Source organism: Danio rerio, chromosome 6 (genome assembly GCF_049306965.1).
Source record: "Danio rerio strain Tuebingen ecotype United States chromosome 6, GRCz12tu, whole genome shotgun sequence".
In the NCBI taxonomy this organism is placed as follows: domain Eukaryota; kingdom Metazoa; phylum Chordata; class Actinopteri; order Cypriniformes; family Danionidae; genus Danio; species Danio rerio.
In genome coordinates this window covers 40,060,303-40,085,060 of record NC_133181.1, presented here as the reverse complement: position 1 = coordinate 40,085,060, position 24,758 = coordinate 40,060,303, and the positions used below count along the sequence as shown (strand labels likewise).

The 24,758-nt window shown below is 35.2% G+C and overlaps 2 protein-coding genes across 6 annotated transcripts in view; both read left to right on the top strand.

Annotated features, from left to right (window-relative positions):
• Nucleotides 1-1,033: 1,033 nt before the first annotated feature.
• On the top strand, nucleotides 1,034-12,282 carry rp2 (RP2 activator of ARL3 GTPase). Of its 3 annotated transcripts, NM_213446.1 has the most exon segments (6): nucleotides 1,034-1,374; nucleotides 4,801-5,469; nucleotides 9,306-9,420; nucleotides 9,527-9,612; nucleotides 11,258-11,371; nucleotides 11,492-12,171. In NM_213446.1, coding segments are annotated over 4 exon segments (936 nt in total). In that variant the 5' UTR covers nucleotides 1,034-1,374; nucleotides 4,801-4,818; the 3' UTR covers nucleotides 11,342-11,371; nucleotides 11,492-12,171.
• Nucleotides 12,283-13,894: 1,612 nt separating this feature from the next.
• Nucleotides 13,895-24,758, top strand: part of jade3 (jade family PHD finger 3) — a 34,268-nt gene continuing 23,404 nt past the window's right edge. For 2 of the 3 annotated variants that reach the window (XM_068221650.2, XM_073952586.1), the window contains exon 1: nucleotides 13,895-14,055. The gene's annotated coding sequence lies outside the window, so the exon portion shown is untranslated. The remainder of the gene's footprint in view (nucleotides 14,056-24,758) is intronic. The other variant, NM_201652.2, reaches the window with a different exon arrangement.

Sequence of the window (24,758 nt, the reverse complement as noted above, 5' to 3'; positions counted from 1 at the left end):
CATAGCTATAATGTTTGATAAAACAGAAGTTAAATATTATTAAACAGGCAATATATAAATATAATACTATAATGGATTATACACTATCATTCCTAAGTTTTTAAGTTTGACAACTTTATTAATTCCACCAGGGGCAATTAAATTAGTAGCATCATGATACAAAAACACATAAAAGACAATTCACAAACAAATAATACTAAGAAAAAAGAAAACAACAAGAAAGAATTAAAATGTTTAAACTTTTAATGCTTTCAAACCTTCTTCCAAAGAGCAGAAATACAAAAAAGGCTTCAGAGGATGGGAATCATCTCCTATCACACTTTGAATGTTCCACATCATTTGTTGTTCATGTAACTCTGCTAGACTCCACAGAGGCGATCCAATAATATTGGAGCAAGTCTTAAAGGTGATTTTTGTCGGTAAAAGTGAGGAGAACCAGCATAAAAAGGAAAAACTTATAATGCTCTCATTATAGGTAGTATAAAAACTTCTCAGTGTGTTTTTTACTACTTAGAAAGAGTTCAGTTTCCTAAGACCATACATTCTCTGATGCACTTTCTTAGTAACAGCTTCTAAGTTCTGCTGGAACTTTAATGTGGTGCCAAGATACTTATATTCCTGTACCCTTTTAACTTGTCTTCCATTAAAATTACACCAAATTACATTTTAATTAGAGGGAATCATTGTAATTTATTTTCACTTTAAAAATGAACTATCTTGCCTGAATGAATTCAACTGCATAAGTCCAAATATTATTATTATCTGAACATTAGACATAATATAAAAGAAAAATACAATTAAGAACCATAAAGCGATCAAAATGCAGTAATAATCCATTATAACTGTATTTTATTATTGCATGTGTTGTTATTACACACATGAGTTTGCAAAATGCAGAAATAAAATGTTTTATATACGCCAGTGATGAAATAGTAACACCCCCTCCCTCTTCTCTGATAGATTTCGCAGATAAGGCTCAGCTTTGATTCGCTGTTACCCTAGTAACGCTGTCCGCTGTAATGATTGGCTGGCTCCAGGGTCAAGGAAACGGGAAGCGCACAGGTTGCGTGTTCTTGATTACTTTCTGGGGAGGAGAAGAAGCCAGAGCGCGACTGCGGCGGATCGACACTTTCAGAAACGCCTGGTATTTACAACCGGAGGGGCGTGCTGACAAATAGCACAACTCGTCGTCCATAAATGGGGTGCTTCTTCTCCAAAAAATCGAGGAGGAAATCTCCCAAAAAAGACGCTGCTTTACCCACCGGGGACGAGAGCGCTACGGGCAATGACCTCGCCGAAACCAACAACACTGCGCTGGGCAGCAACAGCAACCAGGAGGCTCCAAAGCAATACAGCTGGGACAAACGAGAAAAGGTACGACGCTGACATTTTGAACGTGTTTTGTTTTCTTCAGACATATCCAATAGGTGCCTGCATTAGGAATGAAACAGATATTGTCATATGCGTTAGCACAGTTCGCCTTGTTGAAACCAATTTTCTGCCGTTCACTACATTTGTAATCAAGCTAGCGAGGGGTTTGGTTCTTCCTTATTCTTCAGTGTTTATGGATTTATATCACACTTGTTTTCGATTAACCACCGATATTAGAGTCTCTTTGCGATTATAGGTTTTCTAATGCTATGGTAAATTATAGACCGAGCTTATTATCGGCTTAAAGTCAGGCACGTAACTTGTTTGCCTGGCGCTTGCCCAGATAGCGCTGTGTTGGGGATTAGCACATAAGTGGTGTCGCCATCAACATGTATGACAGTATATAAGGGAGGGTGGGAGTGTCTGTTTGTTAGTCCCCTGAAACCACAAAACTATCACCAAGCTTTAATAGCTTTCAAGTGTCCGGAAGTACGAATCTATTACGTTTAAATATTGCCCTGGTCGATGCACTCAAGTCAGATGAAAGGCAGTAAATGCACGAGACGAGTTTGTCAGTTTTCTAATGCGTCAACAGATTTGATGGATTAGACCAGTAGTTTTCAAGCAGATGAAGGCCCAGTAAAGGGCCTAAGCAAAGTCCAATATCCTATTTAGTTAAAAGATTTTAATCTAAAAAGAAAAATACGAGTTTACAGTAACGTTAGCTAAATTTAAACGAGAATGAATATTTAATAGCCCTGTACCTCTGTGAGCTTGCTGTGGTTTGTAATATATGGTATGTGGTCAAAGTTGACATAAATTAAAAGTTCATCATATGCACGACGCACATCCTGTGAACATCAATCCACGATCATGAATTATCAATCATATGATTCATATACCAAATTACTCCGTAGATTTTCAGTGTTTGTTTTTATCACTGACATCTGAAATTAACAGACTGAATATTTGAAGCAGTATTTTCTGGAAAGTTTGCTTCGGCATGCTGCTGCATTATCCATACTAATTTTATTCCCATGATGTTTGAAATAATGTCACACCAATCCATTCTTTGATTGATTTAACCTTAAGTATATTGGGGCTTTTTTCTCCATTAATTTAGTCCACTTAAATAAAGTGCTTCCTCAATCAAAAACACATTCAGCAAAGGATGCATAGAACCAACCCCCACCCTATTTCTTCTTCTTCTTCTTTTAAAATAGTTTGTTAATCTCAAATGTCACAATACTAAAGATAAGATCTGTTGCCGTTTCAGTTTGAACAAGACTACAGCCGCAGCAAGCACATTAAAAGCTATACTACAATGGTCTCAAACTCAATATCTGGAGGGCCGCAGCTCTGCATAGTTTAGGTTCAACCACCTCTAACTGACACCTGCTTAATAGTCTCTAGTAGTCTTGAACACCTTGATTAGTTGGATCAGCTGTGTTTGATCAGGGTTGGAGCAAAACTGTGCAGAGCTGCGTCCCTCCAGAAATCAAGTTTGAAACCTATGCTATACTGTATGTAAATATCTGGTGTGGTAGCCTAAATATCATAGATCATAGTTTGACATAGTTATTACAGGTTTGATCCCTGGTTGGAAGGGATAATCTGTAAGCTCAAAAGGGCTATTTAGCAAGAAGGTTTTCATGGTGTTGCTAGGAGATTATTAGGTGTTTTGGAGTTGTTTCTAAGTGGCTAACGTTATAGCATTTACTGACCCAAATCAAGAGCTCTTGCCAGGTGTTGGTCCATAGATGCAACACAGATCTGCCTTTCTGATCTGTATTTGCCAGACAGAGATTCGCACAGCACCTCAAAAAGAAGATTTGATGTTGCCTATATCAAAATGTAACTCTTTTTGACAAAGTATAATTATTTAATATGATGTTTATTGAACATTACAATTGTATAAAAAAGTGCATATTGTTTGCATATTCATATATTGTGCTTTTGTTAGTATCTTAAATATAGTTCATGCTCAGGAAGGAAATTCATTCATTCATACAAATAGTCAAAAGTTGTACATCAGCATATCAATATATAACATACACAATCAACTCTAAACATGTAATCCAATAATGAGATGTAAATAAACATACAAATTATTGTTTCTTCAATATATGTTGTACTTTAACATGATTTAAAAATGATGTATGAACAATTCAGTAAGCCTAAACTGCTTCAGTCCAGTAAATGTTCATCTGAGAATATTCATAACAATAAAAAAGGACTGATGTTCTATGAAGTGGTGGTAGGACTGCATGATACTGGAAATTAAAAAAATCTAACATTGCAATATTTTGTTATTCTGCAATATATATTGTGATATGAAAACAATTTCACCAGATTACTTGAATATCTCTATTTTGGAAGAATTCTAATCATTTTTTTAGATTGGCTTGGTTGATTCTGCAGTGGGAGTGCATAGTCATAAAATCTAATACACAATCTGTAAGTAGAATAAAGAAAAATATACAATTCAGGGTTCAAGGATTCTATTCTACTGGCCCAGACAAAATTTCACTAGCCTCAACAACAACAACAACAAAGAAGTGAAAAGCTATTTCTTAGCCACATATTTTCAATAAAGCCAAACATACTTGTATACATAATTTTTTTTTATACATAATTTTTTTTTTCAACAAAACTTTTCTTTAAATACAACTGACAGTTTAAAAATGTACAATTATGATGTAAATGTATGGAGAAAAAAAAGTATTTATTTATTTGATCCAAGTGCGATTGCCGGATTCAAATATGCTGAACGAACCGCGCTAACTTGGCAAACAAGACAGGTTCTGAAACAAACGTCTAGGTGTAAAAGCACGCAATTGACATACAGCTGCAGCTAAATTAAATTTTGGTGACAAGGCGGCACTGGACCAGTAACGATACTGCCTACTGTCCCAAGCATCTCGCAAGCTAGTATCGGGCCATCAGGCAGTCCTTACTGTCGAGCCCTGTATTTGAGATGAACAGTGTTTTAATATTTTCCCAGTCTAACAGTATTCAGGCACAGTAATTGAATAATAAAGATACAAATAATTCAATAAAATTAATCATTATTAAAGTCACAAACGGTAACATTTCTTACATCTGAGTGCTTTTAAAATCATTACACAGTCACAGGCCTTCAAAACACATGCGGTATCGATGCTGAAATGACATTGTGCAACCCTACCTGGTGGTAGAGAGATTCTTTAAATTAATTGAAAAGGACTTTTGCTAAACAGGATAATCATTCATCTGTATTATGTCAAGCCCCACTTACTAAAACAAGGTATTTTAGTAGTTTATACTAAGTATAACGGAACAATAAGTTAATAGGAAGCCAGAGAGCAAAGATCGGCAATCATGTTTTTTTTTTTACAGCTTTTTAAGTTCTGCTTTTAGCAACACTAACATGTGTGTTTTTACTTGCAGGTCGACCCCAAAGACTTTATGCTGACAGGCCTCAAGAATGAGACCGTGGGCAGGTTACCAGGCAAGCTCAACGGTCAGCAGTTTGTCATTCAGGACTGCGAAAACTGTAACATATTTGTGTTGGACCATTCGGCAACTATTACCATCGATGACTGTGTGAACTGCCGCATTGTGTTAGGTCCGGTCAAAGGCAGTGTGTTCTTCAGAGATTGTAAAGACATCAAATGCGTGGTGGCCTGTCAGCAGTTCCGCACGAGAGACTGCAAGAAAATGGACGTCTTTTTGTGCTGCGCCACCCAGCCCATAATCGAGTCTTCTACAGGCATGAAGTTTGGCTGCTTCCAGTATTACTACCCTGAGCTGGCTTTCCACTTTAAAGATGCAGGTCTCAGCATTTTTAACAACAACTGGAGCAATATTCATGACTTCACACCTGTCTCTGGAGAAACTAACTGGAGTCTCCTGCCAGAGGATGCTGTTGTCCTGGACCATGTGCCTCTTCCAGATCCTGAGTCAGAGTTCAAGTCTGTGAGAATTGCTACTGAAGCAGGTCGGAGTATAGTGCCTCTGACTAAAGGGAGCCGGCGAACAGAGAGCGAAGAGTCTTGTCTGTTTGTGTTCTTCGCTGGAGACTACACCACTGCTAATGCCCGCAAGCTCATCGATGAGGTTAGAACTTATTTGTGACGCTGCAATACCAAACCATGATGTGGACAATCCAACATCAAACTAAAAATTACTTTAGGGGTATTTAATGTGTCTTTGCTCTTTGGGTAAGGGATACATAAATATAAACAGTAACAGGGGGGGGAGGGTGAAAACATTATTTTAAAAGCCTTTATTAACATGAGTATTCCATTAGAACTGGACCTATGAGTTTCAGCAAACACTCGCCTTCATCAGGGTAGCATTCATTGGTAGGTGCAGTTCTAATGGGAAAGATGTTAATAAAGGCTTTTTTTACATTTCACTTTTTATCAAGTGCCTTGGACTTATAATTTTGCTGTTTATCATGATGTGAACAATATTTGGTAAGATAGGACTATTTGAAATCAGGAATCTGAGAATTTGAGGTGCCAATTGATACAGAAATTTTGAAAATGTCAATTTCCCACTATCATTCGAACGCTGTTGAGCACGTTCTTTAACACAGCTGATAGCCTATTGTATTGAGATGTGCAAACACAGATACGTGGACACCGGAGCATTTCAAATCTGTATTGATCAGTCGATTTGTCAGCAGATTGCTCGTATATCAGCTCATAGAGAGAGATCAGCTGATTGAGACTATTTTGAAATGCTCTAGTGTCCGTGTATCTGTGTTTGCACCTGATGAACAGTGGTAAAAAATGGTGAACTGATGACCTTCTAGACCAGGGGTCACCAACCCTGTTCCTGGAGAGCTACCTTCATGCAGATTTTAGTTTCAACCCTGACCAAACACACCTGTTTGTAATTATTAAGTGCTGCTTTAGGTACTATTAATTGGTTCAGGTGTGTTTGATCAGGGTTGGGACTGAATTCTGCAGGAAGGTAGCTCTCCAGGAACAGGGTTGGTGACCCCTGTTCTAGACTAATCACAGTCATTTCCATTGAGCTATCAGCGGTGCTTAAGAACACACTCAAAAGAGCTCAAACGATGTTTTTAAAGTTTTTGTACCAATTGGTACTGAACTTGATACTTCTGACAACCATTTTCGAAGAGTGCAAAAAATCAAAATATTGAGAAAATTGCCTTTTAAAATGGTCCAAATTGAAGTTTTAGCGATTTTATTTATTTTTTTATTTTTATTATTATTTTTTTATATACTACTAATCTAAAATAGGTATTTTTAAGAAATGTGTCTTAAATCTTTACTTGATATCCTGGGTTGGCATAAAAGAAAAAACAATAATTTTGACCCACAGTTTATTTTTGTCTTTTGCCAAAAAATGTACCTGTGCTACATAAGTCACATTTGATTGAACGAATGCTTTCGAATGGTCACTCATGTTTGCTACATTTGTTATTTGTGAAGTTCCTAAAGCTGGAAGTGAATCGGAATGATACACCATTTCCCAATATGGCATTTCTAAAGAAAAGCTTTGTGCTTGCATCTTCAGTTTAACCTCTAATAGAAAAACTTAGTCATAGTAAATTTCCCATGTACTTTCTTCAGTAACTCCACCTTTTTAAATAGAAAACAGGATGTATACCATTTCCACTTTGCTTACAATGTTAACAATATTAATACTTTTTCTTTTTTTCCATTTTGTGTTTGACTGATTGCTGACCTTTACGCCCAAACATAGGCTCCATATCTGACTTGGTGTCCTTTTTTTAGTTATGTACTTGCATAAGTTAAGGAAGTTGTTAACTATCTGAAAATATCTTGTGTATCGTTAACAAAAATAGGATGGACCAAGCAGTGGAGGGATGCTCTAAGCTGTGCTTTACAGTTATTTTAATGACTGAATGCTGGAATTGCTGGATTGCTCTGTGGCTCCAGGTCATGAGTCCAATTTGTATTTATAGAGCATTGCATATTTATGATCAAATTTACAAACAATGCAGAATGAAGCTGTTATTACAATAACTGTGAAAGTATAAGAAATTGCAAATAAGTGCTCATTCTGATGTTAGTAATGGGTCAAGTTTTCTTTTTTGTGAAAGAAATACAACTATCCTTGATCTATAAGCATCAGCATTTTATTTTTTTTTAAAAAAACGTAACTTTGAAATGTGGATTACAACAGAAATAAAAAGGGCCACAGATATAGTGAATTAATCTGAAAACTGAATCCAACCATGCGTTCAATAAGTTAGTTCTATGTAATCAAGCTAAAGGTTCGCAAACTTTTAGAAATCATCTAAAAATGATTAATGACGGGGAGTGACTGAAGCTGACAGAGAATCAACTGTCATCTGTCTGACCTTTTTGTCACCAGTTCCATTTGAAAATCTGTCACTCTGTACTTTTATTTCTTGGGTGTGTGATACTGACAATTATATCTCTATTTTTGTATTTTGTGATTCATTGAGTCTCATTCTAAAATGCTAATTACTGGTCAATTTTCTAAAATCAACTTTGAATCTGTTATTGTGAACTCTGTTGGTCATTATGGAACTTATGGCCAGTCAAAGAGGATTTAAAACACTAATGTGGCTCTAAGAAGTAGAGAGAACTGCTTCTGCTTTATATGGAACTATTTCCAGAGAGTATTACTATTAGATGACTATTTTATTTAAAATGTGACTTGCTCTATATTAGCTTTTTTCTTAAACTGCTATACGAAATCAATACCATATTTGTTAATGTGCTCACCTCACACACCGATATTGTGCAAACAGGTGGACTGACAATATTTAACAGTATAATAATAATAATAATAATAGTTATAATTATTTATTTTTTTACTTGTATGGGTGCATTTGCTTTCATAACATAACTTTATTCAAATAGGCTTTATCAGTAAATTTTCTAATTTTTTCCCCAAAAAAATGTAAATAGGCACAACAACTCCAAAAATGACAAAATATTTTTTCATTACAGTTTTTGTTTTAACTAATAAAGAGTGTCTAAGTTTGAAATGTAACCTGTTGTGGGAACATAAATAAATATTTAGCTCTTTTTGGAGCTGTGGTGTGCCTACTTGATTTGTTTGGTTTGTGCACAACATTAAGCTTATTGCTTTCTAGATGTCCTCTCATGAGCTTTTTTTGCAATTGAGTGGCATACTCCATGTCAGATTGCAAACCATTAAGACAACATCTTAGGGCTTTTTTATAAACAGATACTGCAATTTTTTTTTTTGTCAAGCTTCATCTCAATATTTTGTATCATAGCTTCTTACTGCTGAAATGCAGTGAGTGTTAGTGAAAAAAGCAACTGAAACGATGCTCATTAACAAATTTTGTTCAAATTTGTTTATAAATATTCAGAAATGAAACACAATTTTTTCTCTACAGCAGACAGTAGTGAGTTATGGTGTTAGTTATCTCCTGGTGCCTTCATGATGTTTTTTTTCTTATGGTGTAACAACTGCAAACAACTCTGAAATTGTACTTTGCTGTTGCTTGCTACTAGATTGAGTGCCACTGGCAATACTTTTAATTGAGTTTTTAGCAAGACACTCCTCATATCTTGCTGTCTGTGGTGCTTTTTTTTGGTGCTGGTTGTTGTATTTCCTCATGCTATGGCAAAAATTCTGCAACAGCTCTCACAAATTACCTGTTTTTGTTCGGAGTCTGTGACTTAGAAACCAAAAATTTTCCCTAATCGCAATGTTTCAAAACGCGATTGCGATTTAATTACGATTAATTGGACAGCCCTACAACAATTACAATACATTTGTAGGCTATAAATATTGGAAACCACATGCAGTTGTCATTTACAGTTATCAATAAAGCACACACATCTAGACATGTCCACCAAGGGTTATACAATAAGAGTAACCAAGTGAATTCTCAAAAACTTAATATATTTAAGAAAATAAAAGTATTTTTTGTATCCACCTCTATGCAGGCAACTGCTAAAGGCTTTGTCCTGATTCAGACTAAAGAGGTTTCCATGCGCCCTGAGGATGTGAGCCGAGTGTTCCAGAATAATGCAGAGAGCCTTACTGAATGGATCACCAAAGGTACTTTAATGCATTGTGTTATAATACATTAAGGCATGGACAGCCTCTTGAGATATAAATCTGATCCATTTGTGAGTCATAACAAAATGCTGCGTGTTCCCCTCAGGTCCAGTGGTAGCGCTTGAGCTGAATGGAGACGGTGTGGTGGAAGCGTGTCGATCCTTTGCCAATGAAGTGTTCAACGGAACACAGGTAAATATAAAAGAAAACATTGGTTTCTTATTTATTAGGGGTGTAACAGATCACGTTTGATCCGTGGTTCGTACTGATCACAAATCACAGTTCGGAAAACTTTTTTTGAACTTTTAGGTTAATCTAACATTTATATCAATTGCAGAGAAATCGCCTCCCACGTCATTCAAATCACATTTATGAAAGCATTTTAGCTTCCCTGCAAAATCTAATGATGACAGAAAAAGTTGTGGTGGGATATAAATGCTTTCTTTGGGTATTAATTAAAGGTGTTTTCTGTCACTGCTTGTTTAGCCTGCATTAATGCATTCAGTGTAAAGCTTCACGATTAAACATTAAAAGATCGTGATCTCAAATTAAACCCGCACAACGAGAATGATAAATAATAATAATGATTATGATGAATGTTTGTTAATCCTAAGCGCTGCATTCAAATCTGCATTTGATCAAGAGAGATTCAGTTTTTACACCTTTTTCAATTTAATTCACCTTTATTTGTATGGCACTTTTACAATGTAGATTGTGTCAAAGCAGCTTCACATAAAAGATCATAGTAAATTGAAACTGTAGTTCAATTTTCAGAGTTTAAGTTCAGTTTAGCTCAGGTGAGAGTGGTTTAATAATCACTATAGAGAGTCCAAACAATAAAGAGCAAATCCATTGATGCGTAGCTCTACAGATCCTGAACCATGCAAGCCAGTGGTGACAGCGGCAGGAAAAAAACCTTCACAAATTAATCTAGTTTTTGGCAAAAGTGAAGAAAAAACCTTGAGAGAAACCAGACTCAGTTAAGCACGACCATTTCCATTTCTCCGCTGGCCGAACATCTTGTGCAGAGCTGCAGTCTCAGCGGCGGTGGCTGGAAGCTGACCTGAAGCAAATCCATCGATGCGTAGCTCTACAGATCCTGAACCATGCAAGCCAGTGGCGACAGCCGCGAGGAAAAAAAACGTCACCAATTGGTGAGAGTGAAGAAAAAAAACATTAGTTAGTTAATAACAATTAAATAACACAGAGGTACTGAAAGAGCACAGTTTATAGTTCAGATATTAACACTGATGTTAATGGTAAAGACTAAAATCACCGTTTAATGAATCTTGATGCTGGTGAATGTTGTAGCAATTACATTGTGTAACCAATAGGTGGTGACAAACAACCATCAAAATTACGTCACTGAATAGGTTTTCAGAAATCATCCACCTATAACGAAACATGAAGTTTATTTTGTGCATTGTTGAATTGTTAATTAAAAGCATTATGATTTGTTGTAATGTTAGATTTCTATATTAAGCATTATCAGCAGCAGTAGCAAACATCATTTTTCGTATTGAATATTTTCCTTTTTTTTTTTTTTTTACAGCTGGTTCATTCTTTATTTTTTAAAATGACAGGTTCTAAGTTCTGTTTGTTAAAAGCAATGCTTTTTGCTTAAATACTTTTGTATAAATGGAAAGCAAATGACATTTGTCTCCTCCTTTTTTGCTGATCCTAAAATGGTCTGATCCGTGACTCAAAAATCGTAGTGTGATTCGAACCGTGAGATTTGTGATCTGTTACACCACTAGTATTTATTGAGGATGCCCTGTAAAAGTCTATTTAAGTATATTTAGTCTTTTTTCATGCTTTTTTCTATGTTTTCCTGCAGCTGTTTGTTTCTGAGAGCAAAAATACATCCTCGCGTGATGTTGACAACTTTTTCAACTTTGCTGACATGCAGATGGGCCTGTGAAACTGGGGCAGAGGGTCAGCTCAATTTAACGTGGGTTCAAATTTTCTTGGTTTTGTCAATTTTGATACAGTATAATGAAATTACATCATATGTGATGCCACTGAGACCATTTAATGGGTTAAAACCACTATTCACTTTTTTTTCCTCCAGAAAAAAAACAGAAAATTGTTCTAGGGTGGATCTGACAATTTGACATTTTCATGTTGATTATATTGACATATTGTCAGCGAGTTTATTTGGATCCAATCAAGAAGGCAAGTGCCTTTAGATAGAGTACTAGAACTAAAGTCTAATCAAACATTGCTGTGGACAATTTCATCGCTTATGCTGAAAATAATGAATTTGATTATATAGATATTTATTGAATTTCCTTTTTTTTCATAAATGTATAGCTGGAAATTGTTTTACTCTGTCTTGGCTGTATACAGTACGTCTCCTTTACTTAGTGTATAGTCATCATGCCTGTGTATATTTGTTAGATGTAAAAACAATATTGTTCAGATTTTGTCACATGCCTAAAAACATGAATTGTATTGAATTAGATTTTTTTATATGACCGATATAAATGTATTTTATTTTACAGTTAGCATAGCTTTTTATTTGTATGTTTTTTTCAGTATTGTCTTGTTTTTCAAATGACATCTGTTTTTATTGTATAAGTTTTTACAGTAGCACTGTTCTGAAAAGAATGTAAATGCTGAAACTGATAGGTCGAATGTACTACTAAACAGGAGCATTAATCGTCTCCTTTACATTGTTCTATTTTTCTAGGATCATTTTAAAGAGCACAACAACTTTTCTGTGACCAGAATCATTTGTACACTTCAAAAGAAAAAATAGTGATTTTTTTTTTTTTCTTCTAAATGTTCCTATTTGTACAAGACAGTTTTTTAGGGATGAATAATAACTGTGATTTGTCAATACAATCATACTGATCGAAAGTTGTCTCATCTTTTTTCCACATGCAAATAAGCACAACACTAAATGTGAATGTATTACGACAAATGCCAACTAGTGAATAGTTTTGTTAGTTGAGTACATATTTGCTCAGAGAAAGAGATTGTGAGTAACTGTAAGTGGTGTTGTGAAATGTTGTGGTTCTGAATTTTGACCGCATTGCTTTTATAATAATTTCTTTAATAATAATCTCTTTCTGTCAGTAAAAAGTATTCAAATATCATGTTTAAAAAAAACAAAAAGAGTTAGAGTAGTTGTCTGATTTGTTGAGCACAAAAAAGTTGTATTTTCTTCAGGGGTCCAATATAAACATCAGGGGACAGGTTGAAATTAATAGTTTAATTCTGGTAGGACAGATTTTTACCTTGCTGGTTATAAAAGAATCTTAAAAATGCACAATATTAATCATTAAATCAGTTTTCTACCGTGCTAAAAACAAGAAGTGTTATGTTATATAAAGCTATGTGTATAATACATTTATTTTAGTAAATTCCATGGAATGTTTGCTTTGGTATATATTGCAAAATGAGTCAAAATGAGATGCATTAAATGCGTTTCAAACCAATTTTGTGATTTATGTGATATAAAAAATATAGGTGAAATAATGTATTTAAATGTATTCAAATTATTTTTATTCTAAATATGACTGACAAGTTTGTTTGGTAGAAAAATATTTTCTTTTCTTTAAGTAGGTTTCTTTGGTGAATGACAGTTCACCAATGTAGCGTTGTATTATACACTATATATATATATATATATATATATATATATATATATATATATATATATATATATATATTTTACCCATATACTCATGACAGCTTTTATTTGGCCTACCATCTCATCTGAAAAGAGAATGATGAGGAGCATTGAAGAGAATATTTTTTACAGAGATTGTCATTTTAAATTTAAAGTAATCTTTTTGTCTGTTTTATAGCAATTTAAAATTAAGCATTTAAATTAAATGTTGACAAGGAATCAGGTTTATAATAATGTAAATACTGTCTCTTGTTGAATAGAGGACAATGCACATTGTGGGCAAATTGATGCAAAAGCTTGACTTGTGTTGTTATTTGCCATTGAACTCCATTGTGTAATCAATGGAATTGTTTTTACTGTAATACGTTCATTATATTTATATATATTATCTTTTAAATTATACTGCATTAGTTAATATAAAGCAATGTTTTCTATTTATATATATATATATATATATATATATATATATATATATATATATATATATATATATATATATATATATATTAGGAATATAAATTAGGAAAATACCCATGTTGACCTTAACTGTTTGCTATATTTATCTTCTGCCCACAGCCCTCAATCAAGTATAGTTTTGGGCCCTTTATGAGAAAAAGTGCTGTATTATATCGTAATAAATACTAATTTAGCTAAAATACTGTGACTTTAATCTAAATTCTAACGTTACCTCCATCACAGCACTGTAAGGGGACATTTAACTACCCCTGAAAAGAAATCTGCTTCCCCTGGCTGGGCAAGCAGTGGGGCCGTGAACGGGGCGGGCTCTAGGACCCAGCGTTTGGGTAGTACAATAGAGCTGTTGTGTCGTGGTGAAGAGGGTGATTTCTGCTTTTGGGATATTGACAGTGGGACAGAAACCAGAAAAATACGGAAAACACCGGTATTTACTGCACCTCAGCGCTGCTGACTTGAAGACAGCCTTGCGGAGTCTATCGGCGCTCACGATCGTCCTGAAGCACAGCATTTTTGGATGTTAGGTAAGGGTGCATCTCGAACAATACTGCTCGTGTCTTCACACAGGGCTCAGTGTGCCAGTTCTCCAGGCTGAGGGGCCTGCTGCCTCCTACCATTCCTCCGAGAAGCGTTTTACGTCCTCATTATTCAACTAGGACAGTGTTGGTATCAGCGATATAATTATGTTTAGGTTAAACATTGCGAACGCGCACTGAACGCGGTTATATACGCACAGTCAGTGGTAATATGTCAGCACAGAGGGGATTGTAGTGACTGGAGAGGGTTCGTCATGTAGGGCGGCTCGAGTTTGGCGCCAAGGCCGTCAGGAACCCTCGCGTGTTCAGCAATGGAGGCCAGCAGCGGTTCATGCTCACACATGGGCACAGTGCTGCTGTTTGTGAGACAGCTAAGCGCTTCTGTTTACCATCCGGTTCTTTATTTAACGTTAACTGTGTGAACTTCTAGAGTTGATCTGTGCATTCAGCACGAGTAACGTTATAAACCTGAACCTTAGTTTAAGAAAATTAAAAGTGGACATATTTCTCCTCGTTGCATCATGCTTTGGGTTTACAAACAGGCGACGTGATGTTTAAATTGTTTTCTTTTGCATGGTGTTTATTAAAGGTGCATAGTTTTGCTTATTCGCTAAAATGCGTCGCTTTTCGTTCTGCATATGGATCTTGTAATGAAGCAACTTTGTTTTTAAAGCATTGCATAATGTTTTTGTCTTTAATGTTCGGTAAAGTAGCGAAATGTGTGATTTAACTGATAAAAATGAGTATGATAATGGAGTGTACTTTGTAAAATGTAATTATAGATGACAAAACATGCATTAACCCTGACGGTGGTAGGCGCACGGTGCATTAGAAAGTTTGGAACGGAAGTGTAGTTGTTGGAATTCGGGAATGCCCTCCTTGAGCTTCCGTTCCCCCCACTGCTTCCCGCGAAATCCCTGACCGCAGGCTTAAACGTGTGTGCTACTCGTCGAGCGTTTTTTCAGCATTATAAATGGACATTAACTAGGTAACATTTTTATTAATAAACATGCAAATGTAAATAATGCTTTGAAAATACAAAGAAGGTGTCGGAGGCGCGTTTGATTCAGTGAGTCGAGTCGTTTGATTCATTTGAAAAAAGAATTGTTCAGTGACTCTAGGTGCCATCATGAACAAGCTCCTTAAACTCGCATATTTAGAATAATTCTGTTAAGTTTTTAGTAATTTATATTTGATTGTAGAAATAAAAGAACACACATATAAATGAATTTTACTCTCCTTCACTCCAAGAATAAATGTTATTGCCGTCTGTAGTTCCTCAAGAACCCCATACATCTGTCAAACCTTTTTATTGCACACAGTTATGTATTAATTTTTTCTTCATTGTAGCTTTAGTGTAGATTAAAGTTTAATATAGGCAAAAGAAACTCGTCACCTTGCAGCTAATGATGATTTGTGTGTGATGAATGAATTACCAGTGCTGTTTTAACACCTTCACACACAGTGTGTTCTTCATGAGGTTGTATCTGATTATAAAATACCATCACATGTACACGCCAACAGTGAGCAAGTGCATTGAAGCATCCTTCTCAATGTTCAGTAAATTCCTTCACAAAATATTTTTGTTGTTTCTTTTGGTTTAGTCTTGAAATTAATTCTAAAATTGTCGTTATTTTTACACATGCACTATCTTTTTGCTCTCATTCAGTCAGTCAGCTGGTCACCAATAGTTTTATTGTTATTTTCAATTTTTCTTAAGTCTTTCTGGTTTATTTAGTTTATGCACAATATTTTGTCATTTATTAATGCTTTCATTTTCATTCATACAAAGTTTACTCCAGCTACACTTCTCTTTTAAATAACAATACAAGCCATTTTGAAAGCTGGAGGAAGAACACTGCATGTTGACCTCACAATGTATTTAAATGCACAAATTCAACATTTAGCACATCCAAAACATTACATTTTGCAGTCTACTCCACTTTACTGTGATGCTGCAGTTCATCTAAATCAGGGATGTCCAAACTCGGTCCTAGAGGGCCGATGTCCTGCATAGCTTAGCTCCAACTTGCTTCAACACACCTTCCTGGAAGTTTCTAGTATAGTTAGAAAGAGCTTGATTAGCTGGTTCAGGTATGTTTATTCGGGGTTGGAATTTAAATATGTAAGACAGCGGCCCTCCAGGACTAAATTTGGACACCCTTGATCTAAATGATCGCACCATGACATGTCAGTCTTCTATTGGTCACACCTCTTCATACGATATAGACCATTTTGAGGGATGTAAACTCAAACAATGGTCCCAATGTATTTCCTGTTTCACATTTTAATTTTCCATAGCTTCTGAGAATCTAAAAAGAGCCACACATTGATAAATAATGTTATGGTAGCTGTTTACCATTGATATATGATTGTATTGCCTCTTATTACAGTTATAAAATAGTTTGATAGCAAGTAGGAAATGTTCATGGGCCAATAACATGACCACATTGAAATGGTCTGTAAGTTTGTAGGGAGTTCACCAAACTTAAACTTTGTAACATAGCAAGTTAAATAACTCCCACACTTGAATACATATAAATAAGTCAGAGAAACTATCTCTTAAGCACATCGAAAACTACATAATTGTTTAAAAATATTTCCTCACTAGCAAACACCACAACTAATCACCAGTGAATCTAAAAGAGCCGTTCACAATCACATACATTTGAAAGATATCAAGAACGTTTAAAGCACCCTTTGTGAAAAGAAAAGCTTTCTTTAAATTAATATCTTCTTCATGTAATCATAAATGGAAACAAAGAACAATTATTATTGAGAGTGTAGGAGTTGAGTTTAGATTCATAGGTCGTTTTTAGAGTGAATTTCTTGCAGAGTCAGTAAATGGGACAGTTTCCTGGCACACTAGGTCAGTGTGAGGTGGCTGTGGGGGTGAAGTAGATTTAGCTGGGCTGATCTGTTAGTGTTGGGGGTGTGGGGTGGTCTTGTCTGGGCCAAGCATTGTGCTTTATCTTGGTGCAATAGGAGTGGGGGTTGCTTTTTAAACTGTGAATTATCTTTTTTTTTTGTCCTGCCATTTTGTGCCAGAACACCTAGATAAGATAGTCGGCCATTTGAATAAATGTTGAATAATGTCATTGTTATTATTATTTTTTTCCGACTTAGTCCCTTTTGTCATCTTGGGTCGCCACAGCGGAATGAACCGGCAACTTATCCAGCACACATTTTACGCAGCGGATGGCCTTCCAGCCGCAACCCATCACTGGGAAACACTCATACACTCCCATTCTCACACTTACACTACGGACAATTTAGCCTACCCAATTCACCTGTACCGCATGTCTTTGGACTTGTGGGGGAAACCCACGTGAATGCGGGGAGAACATGCAAACTCCACACAGCAATGCCAACTAACCCAGCTGAGGCTCGAACCAGCGACCTTCTTGCTGTGAGGCGACAGCACTACCTACTGCGCCACCGCGTCACCCTATTATTATTATTACTATTATTATTATGATTATGAAATGAAATGCAGTTTAGGTCTGCTATTGCACTGCTGGTTAGACCTAAACTGCATTTCGTTGCATTGTACTTGTACATGTGTAATGACAATAAAGTTGAATCTAATCTAATCTAATTTGTAATTTAGTTTTTATTTCCAAAAATGAAAATATGCATTTTTTTTACAATTAGATAGAAAAATTATTTTAACAGCTATTACCCCATATATATCCCCCACCCCATTATATACACACCAGGAAACAGCGGATAACTGTAGTTTAGACCAAGCAAGTAAATAAATTACATTATAAATTAATTTGACTTTCATTTTATCAGATGAGGGATAAGTGATAATTTCCAGTTTAGCATGCTTGATGACAAATCTAGGTACAGTATTTCCAATAGTGAATGCAACCAGCGCTTAGAGAGATCGTGAGGGGGTTTTCTGATTAGCAGCTAACCAAAATTAAAGACCTTTGCATTTAAAGGGCACCTATGGTAAAAAATTTACTTTTCAAGCTGTTTGGACAGATCTGTGTGTTGGTATAGTGTATAGACCGTCATACTGGGGTGATATGAACACACCCAGTCCTTTTTTTTCAATTTAACTACAAAAAAAAGGGTCGGCTAATTGGAGCTGTTTTCAAATCAATCGCACCATTACGTAGGTGTGCGATTCCCCCCGCCCACCGAATTGATTGACAGCTGCACGCATTAAGATGTTCCGGTAGTCGTGTGTATTTGTCAACAAGACCAGGCAGACATACGCAAAGCAACCGGGAATAAAAGCTCTGTTCTGTTCGCTAGGATCAGCAATCATCATCAAATGTGATTAAGAGTAAGTTTCACATGTTTAAAGTGTTTTAAAACAGAATATGTGTGTAATTAACAACAGCGATTTACTTCAGCTTTACTTCATCAGCACAGCTGCGTGTCAGAACAATTATAAAAAAGACGCTTCAATCCCGGTTTGTGGAAGTTAAATCAGGTTTATTTTGTACATTAACATAACAGATATCCACACAGTACTTGAGGTTAGCCTTAACTAAGCTAAGCATGCTCTGTCTGTCTGCCTGCCTGCCTACCTGTGTGTGCGTGTGTATCTGTGTGTGTGTGTGTGTGTGTGTGTGTGCGCGCGCACTAACTTTGTAACAATATTGTGTGTGACTCATCAATGCAACTTCACAATACTGATTAGTAAAGGTTAGTTCTTACTGTAGTATCTCACAAACGCTACGTGAGACCTTCTTCCTTTAAGTTTGTCTGTTGTATGACGCAGCTGAGGGAGGAGGCATGTAGAAACAGTGGGCGGGCAGAACAAAACCACCCCCTGCTGGAAATCAGTATAAAACAGCATCTTGAAAAAGGTATAATGAAAAATCTGATGGGTATTTTGATCTGAAACTTTATATACACATTCTAGAGACGCAAAGACTTATATTAAATCTGAAAAAAGGGGTAACCTAGGTGCCCTTTAAGGGAAATTGAGAGTTATCATTCAACAATAACTATACTGGATGTTTGGGGTATTTTTGTAACTTTAAATAAAATGTCCAGCACAGAATGCCAAAGTTTTTGCACCTCCGGACATTCCCACATCATATATAAAAAGGTATCTGAATGCTCTGGTTCACAGAACTTACAATAAAGAATTGGAGATAAACCTATGATATGTTGTATTTATGTAGTTATACGCCCTATGAATAGTTTTAAAAGTGAATAAACTGGTGATTAGGGTTTGTGGAATCGTGCAATGTATTATCCCACACTGTTTCATAATCAATAGTTTTATTGGGCAGAGACAGATCAGATAGTCTTTCTTTTGAGAAATTAAAGCCTTGAAAGTTTGAGGAAGACCCACTCCTTACCTTCCCAGTGGGGAAATTTCTTATTCATGTAATTAAATGTCTTATTCACAAGTATAAAACAAAAGCACACAACGCAATAAGATTTGATGTTATATTTTAAATAACAGCAAATAAAATGTGATTTTTGGCGGTAGTCGTCACAGCTATGTTTTTTGCTTTTAATCTAAGACATCAAAGATCTTACAACTCTCTGTTCTTCTGAAACGCAGAGCCACAGATCTTCAGTATCATTAAGGTTTCTTTTTTAAACGCTTGCACTGCTTGAATGGGGGATTGTGTGCGTCACGAGCAGATGTTCTTCTGTGTGCTGAAAGCCGGTCTGTTACTGTCACAAATGTGGCTTCTGATCCACGTCAAAAGTCCTTCATGGAGCAGTGAAGAGGTACACTGAGGGCTTTTTCTGTGTGCTTGGTCTGAAGACATCACAGTCATAATGAGCCTGCAGTCTAAACACTTGAAATAAGACCAATGAAAAATCAAGATATTAGGATAGAATTCAATAAATGCTAGTTTTGTGAAGTATAGTAATACATACTGTTCACAAGATCACAGTCAAATTATTATTAAGCAGGTCAGATGTGTATATAATTAATAACAATTATTAATTGTCAATATCCCCAATCCCTTTTTTTTGGAATAAACAACCAAGCACACTTAAATAAAAAGGTTAAATAAATTTTTTCTTTTTCAACAGTTACAAACATAAAGTGTTATATTTGGTTATAAATTCTGTGGTTCAAAAACACAACAAACACATTAATAAAGTTAAATATTGTTACATTTTTGAACACTTTTTTTCAGGGATTGATTAGGTGCTGGAAATCCTGGAAAATGCTTGATTTTTAATATAGTGTTTTTAAGATTAGGAAAGTGCTTGCATTTTGGAAAAAGTGCTTGAACCTGCTTAAATTTTAAATTGTAGGGGTCGAAATTGCGAGCGTTTTGGTTGCATTTGCGCTCTAAATTGTATCTATGCAAGCTCAAAATATATTTGAAAGCATTTGTGGGAAATTGTTGCCGTGCGACCAGTTTTCACTGCAAAATGTTCACCGCATACACATTTAGGGGATAATCATGCAGAATGCATATTTGCACCTAATAATACCAAGCAGAGCACTCAGGAATAGTTTAAAACAGACATGTCAACTGCCTATTACACCCAAAGAAAATCTGACTTTGAGCTAATTTTTTGAGATGTTAACTTTAGGTAGGAAGAGACAAAACTTGAAAAGATTCTTCATCATACTTCACATTTTTTTCCGTTTTATTTTTTTATCCCTATTAATCTCTTCCAGTATTCAACAATCTAAGTTGAAATGTCATATCGTTTTTTTTTTTTTTATATCACCGATTTAAATGTGAAAGTACATACGTCACATATAAACGTAATTTACCATGGTTGTTAGGTGCTGATAAAGGATGAAAATGCACCTTGAAAGTGCTGGAAACTTTTAGGAAAAGGTGTAAGAACCCTGTGTTTTGTTGTTTAATGCATTAATGTGATAACAAGACTGAAAATGACTCTTCAGAAATAATTCTTGAATTGGTGCATTTCTTGTTAATCAGTGTTGTGTCGTTGTTTGAACACTTGTTGTCGATATATAAGTTTAACAGTATTTGTTCAGTTTGGATTCATGAATATTAAAAGTATTGTTTGTTTGAATCTAATTTGAATTTAATAAAAAATAAAGACCCTAATTTTTTAAGTTTATATGTAAATCATAAATATTCAGAATATTGTCCCGTTCGGTTGTTTAAAGGGGTAACAGTGAGTATTTATTCACCCTATTCATCTTATTCTTCACATACAACTGGGCACAGCCATTTCAATTTTTTTTTGCTGGAGACTTCCAGTCTTATCCACTTTCATTTATTTTTAGATGTTAAAAACAGCTCGTTATGCTGCTTGATGTTGCAAATTGACTTTTTCTTATTATATGATTCTGCTTTGTCTGTATAATCATGCAAACATGAAAAAAAAATCGCAAAAATGAGCGCACTTCTGCATACGGTCAACAGACTATCATGTCAGACAAATCTGCCAGATTTTTCAGTTTTTGATCAATCATAAATGGTGGTTATTTGATCTTACATCAGTTATCTGTCCTTATTTAATTATTTTCAAGTAAAATATAAAAAGTTTAGTAAAACAAATAAAAATGGTTCAAATTATTTTATTCAGTCGCTTAATATTAAAATTATGAATGTGACGGACCCAATTTCAAAACAAACAAATCCCGCATTCAAAATGACCATAGTTCAATCAGTTGTGCTGCTTTTTATAGCCGTGTTGTATTATTGAGTATGTAGGTCACTGGGTGTATCTGTTCAAGCAGGTCATTACACTCGATTGCTCTTTCTGAAGTTTCTGAACTGTAGGGGGTCTGGCCAGATGCCGCCAGTACTCCATCCTCAATGCTAAACGGTTACATAACACACGCTTTTGTTTCCACATCTTGTGAGCTCAAATTATAGAGGTTTAACACTTGGATTTTCGGGCTTACCTGACATGAAGCGTTTAGCAAAGTTGATGATTGTTTAGCGATTGTCCTCAAAGGGGCACAGTGTATTTAATTCACTTTTAAATAACATTCTGCTCAATGCATATTTCTAACTGCAATTGTTTCTCGTGTGTGGTATTTATTGTGTTTACTCTCTCAGATAAGCCCCTCTCAATAAATAACACAATATTTTCAAAAGACTTTTGCTGCATCACAATTCGACTTCTTATACTACGTCCTAAAAACATGTACTTAAAAATATATGCAAGCTGAAATGGGACCTACTATTTCATCGTTCATGGGCCATTAAGTTTTTGGTTAGGTGTCTTGTCAATTATCCTGTCACCTAATTCACAATTCTTTCATAATTGATTTCCGTCTATTGACCTTATTCTAAAATGCGGAAGTGCGCCTGTTTTTGCGATTGTCTTAGAACTTTCGTTTCAGTCGCCTATGGGAGAAATGACAAGGAATAATAAACGGCAAAAAAACGGTCAAACTACTTGCTCTACAAACAAATGTTTGCATGATTATAAAGACCAAGTAGAATAATATAACAAGGAAATATCAGTTTGCAGCATCAAACAGCGAAATGAGCAGTTTTTAATGTCTAAAAATGAATGGAAGTGAATGAGACCGGAAGTCTCGTGCCAAAAAGATTCAAATGGCAGCGCCCGCTCGTCTGTGGAGAATAAGGTCAATACTGGAGATGCAGCAGGTAATCTGCCATGTGTGTGATAGTCTTACTAGCCAATTAGGTGAGCACACTTTCATTCTCAATCAGAATGTTTCAATCTACAGTTCTGTATTTTTATAATGACTATTTTAGGTTGTATAATAAGCTACATTATCTGCCTAATTTGAGTTGAATGTGTTAACAGAAAGGTAAGGTAATTTTATGTGCACTTACTGTTTACTCAAGAGAAAAAAATTGGTTTAATTTCTAAATATCTAAAAACATTTAAATAAATGTTTATGTAAGTTAATATATTTTCAGTTACTTTTTAGCTAACACTAACACTGCATTTTAACAAGAAGCTACAATACAGAATATTGAGCTGAATCTTGACTACACAATTAAATTGCAAATCAAATCACAATTGCATCATCTGTCAAAAAAATTGCACTTAGATGTTTTCCCCAAATCACACACCCTAATTCAGGACCTATAATCCATAAAAAATTTCCAGGTCTTTTTTTTTTCTGTTACTTTTTGTACTACGTTTAAGTCACGTGACCCCCCTCTGTTTAAACTTTTACGTTGAGTGCACACGTATTGTCTGGTGCAGCCTTTGCATGGTCACATACGCCTCGCAATCTGTGTTTTAATTTCAGTTGTTTAACGTTGATAATCATAGCTAATAGATAGAATAATTGAAGGAAACACACTAAAATCCTGTGATGCACCCTTCATTCACAATTCTGTCACTTATAATATGTGCACATATTACCTGTACAAAACTTGTCTGTGAACTATGAGGGCAAAAAATCTAAAATATAATAAAATAATCGTTGATTATTCGTGATCGAGTTAAAATGAATCAAGATTTAGATTTTTAGCTCTAAGATGAACTTTAAAGGAAAATGTAAATTAAATATCTTCTAAAAGGTTTGATATTAATGAACAATTATTCAAACATCTTTAGCCAGGCATCTCCACTTAACCGTAGATTATGCGCATCTGCCATGTATTTTTATCTTGTATTTGATTTTTTTATTTGTATTGTATTTTTAACACTTTTTAATCAGGGTTGTAGATCTAATCGAATTTACATCCAATTTCGCGATTGTATTGTTGGCAAAATTATATGTGCACTTTCAATTTCTATTTTAAATGAGACTATCCTGGAACTTTGTAATACTCATTTTAACATACTATGATTTGACACCTTATTGTTGGAGATGTAAAAGAATGGTGATTCAGTTCATGCTCTATGGTCTTGTAACAAAAATTCAGAATTTCTGGAAAAGAGTTTATGAACACATTTGCTGGGTTTTAGATTTTCATATTTCACAATGTCTTAGGCTCTTTATAGGTGGTTGGGCAGACAACAAAATAAAATATAAAAGCATCTAATCCTGGGTCTAAAAAAGTTTACTGATTGGCAGACAATAATTTCTCGGAGCTGGAAATCAGAAGTTGCCCCTTCCCTTCAAGAATGGGCAATAGAACCTGCCAGAGTAACCACATTTGGAAAAAATGTCTTATAAGCAAATGGACGAGCTAAACCTATACTATAAAAAATAGTCCAAATTCTTAACCTGTTTGGAAATGGAACAGTATTTTTTATTTTTGTATTTTATTTTAATTGTCTCTTAATTATTTAAAGATAGAGGCTTTAGCTGTATTTAATGATAGCCAAACTGGGGCCTTAAAGTCGTACTTGGGGATTAGTTTTGGTTGTGTTTGTTAATAGGTTAAAATGTTGATTGTTCACAGAGCTATATTCTGTATTCCATTCTTAAATTTGTCTGAGAATCAATGAAACTGTTAAGCTCCAGCATACCATGATTTGAGACATACTTTATTTACTATTTAGGTTGGATCGTTTGCAAATTGGGACGCAGCATTTGATTCTAGCAGTTTCGGCTAAACTTTCTTTTAAATCAAAACATGAAACATTTGAGATCAGTATTCTAGTTAGATGGGATTGTTTATATATTTCGCTTTGCTTATAAGTTGTCTATTCAAGGTGTGTCTGTACATCGTTTCATGCGTGTGGTTTGGCTGAATTTGCCGCTAGTGAGCTGGGTTAATATTTATTTAAGGAGGCTTCTCAGTCAGGTATTGAAGCGTAATAAATCACAGCACAGGCTTTACTTTGCTGGGTGTCTCTCAGTACTGTTACCCTTCTCTGCC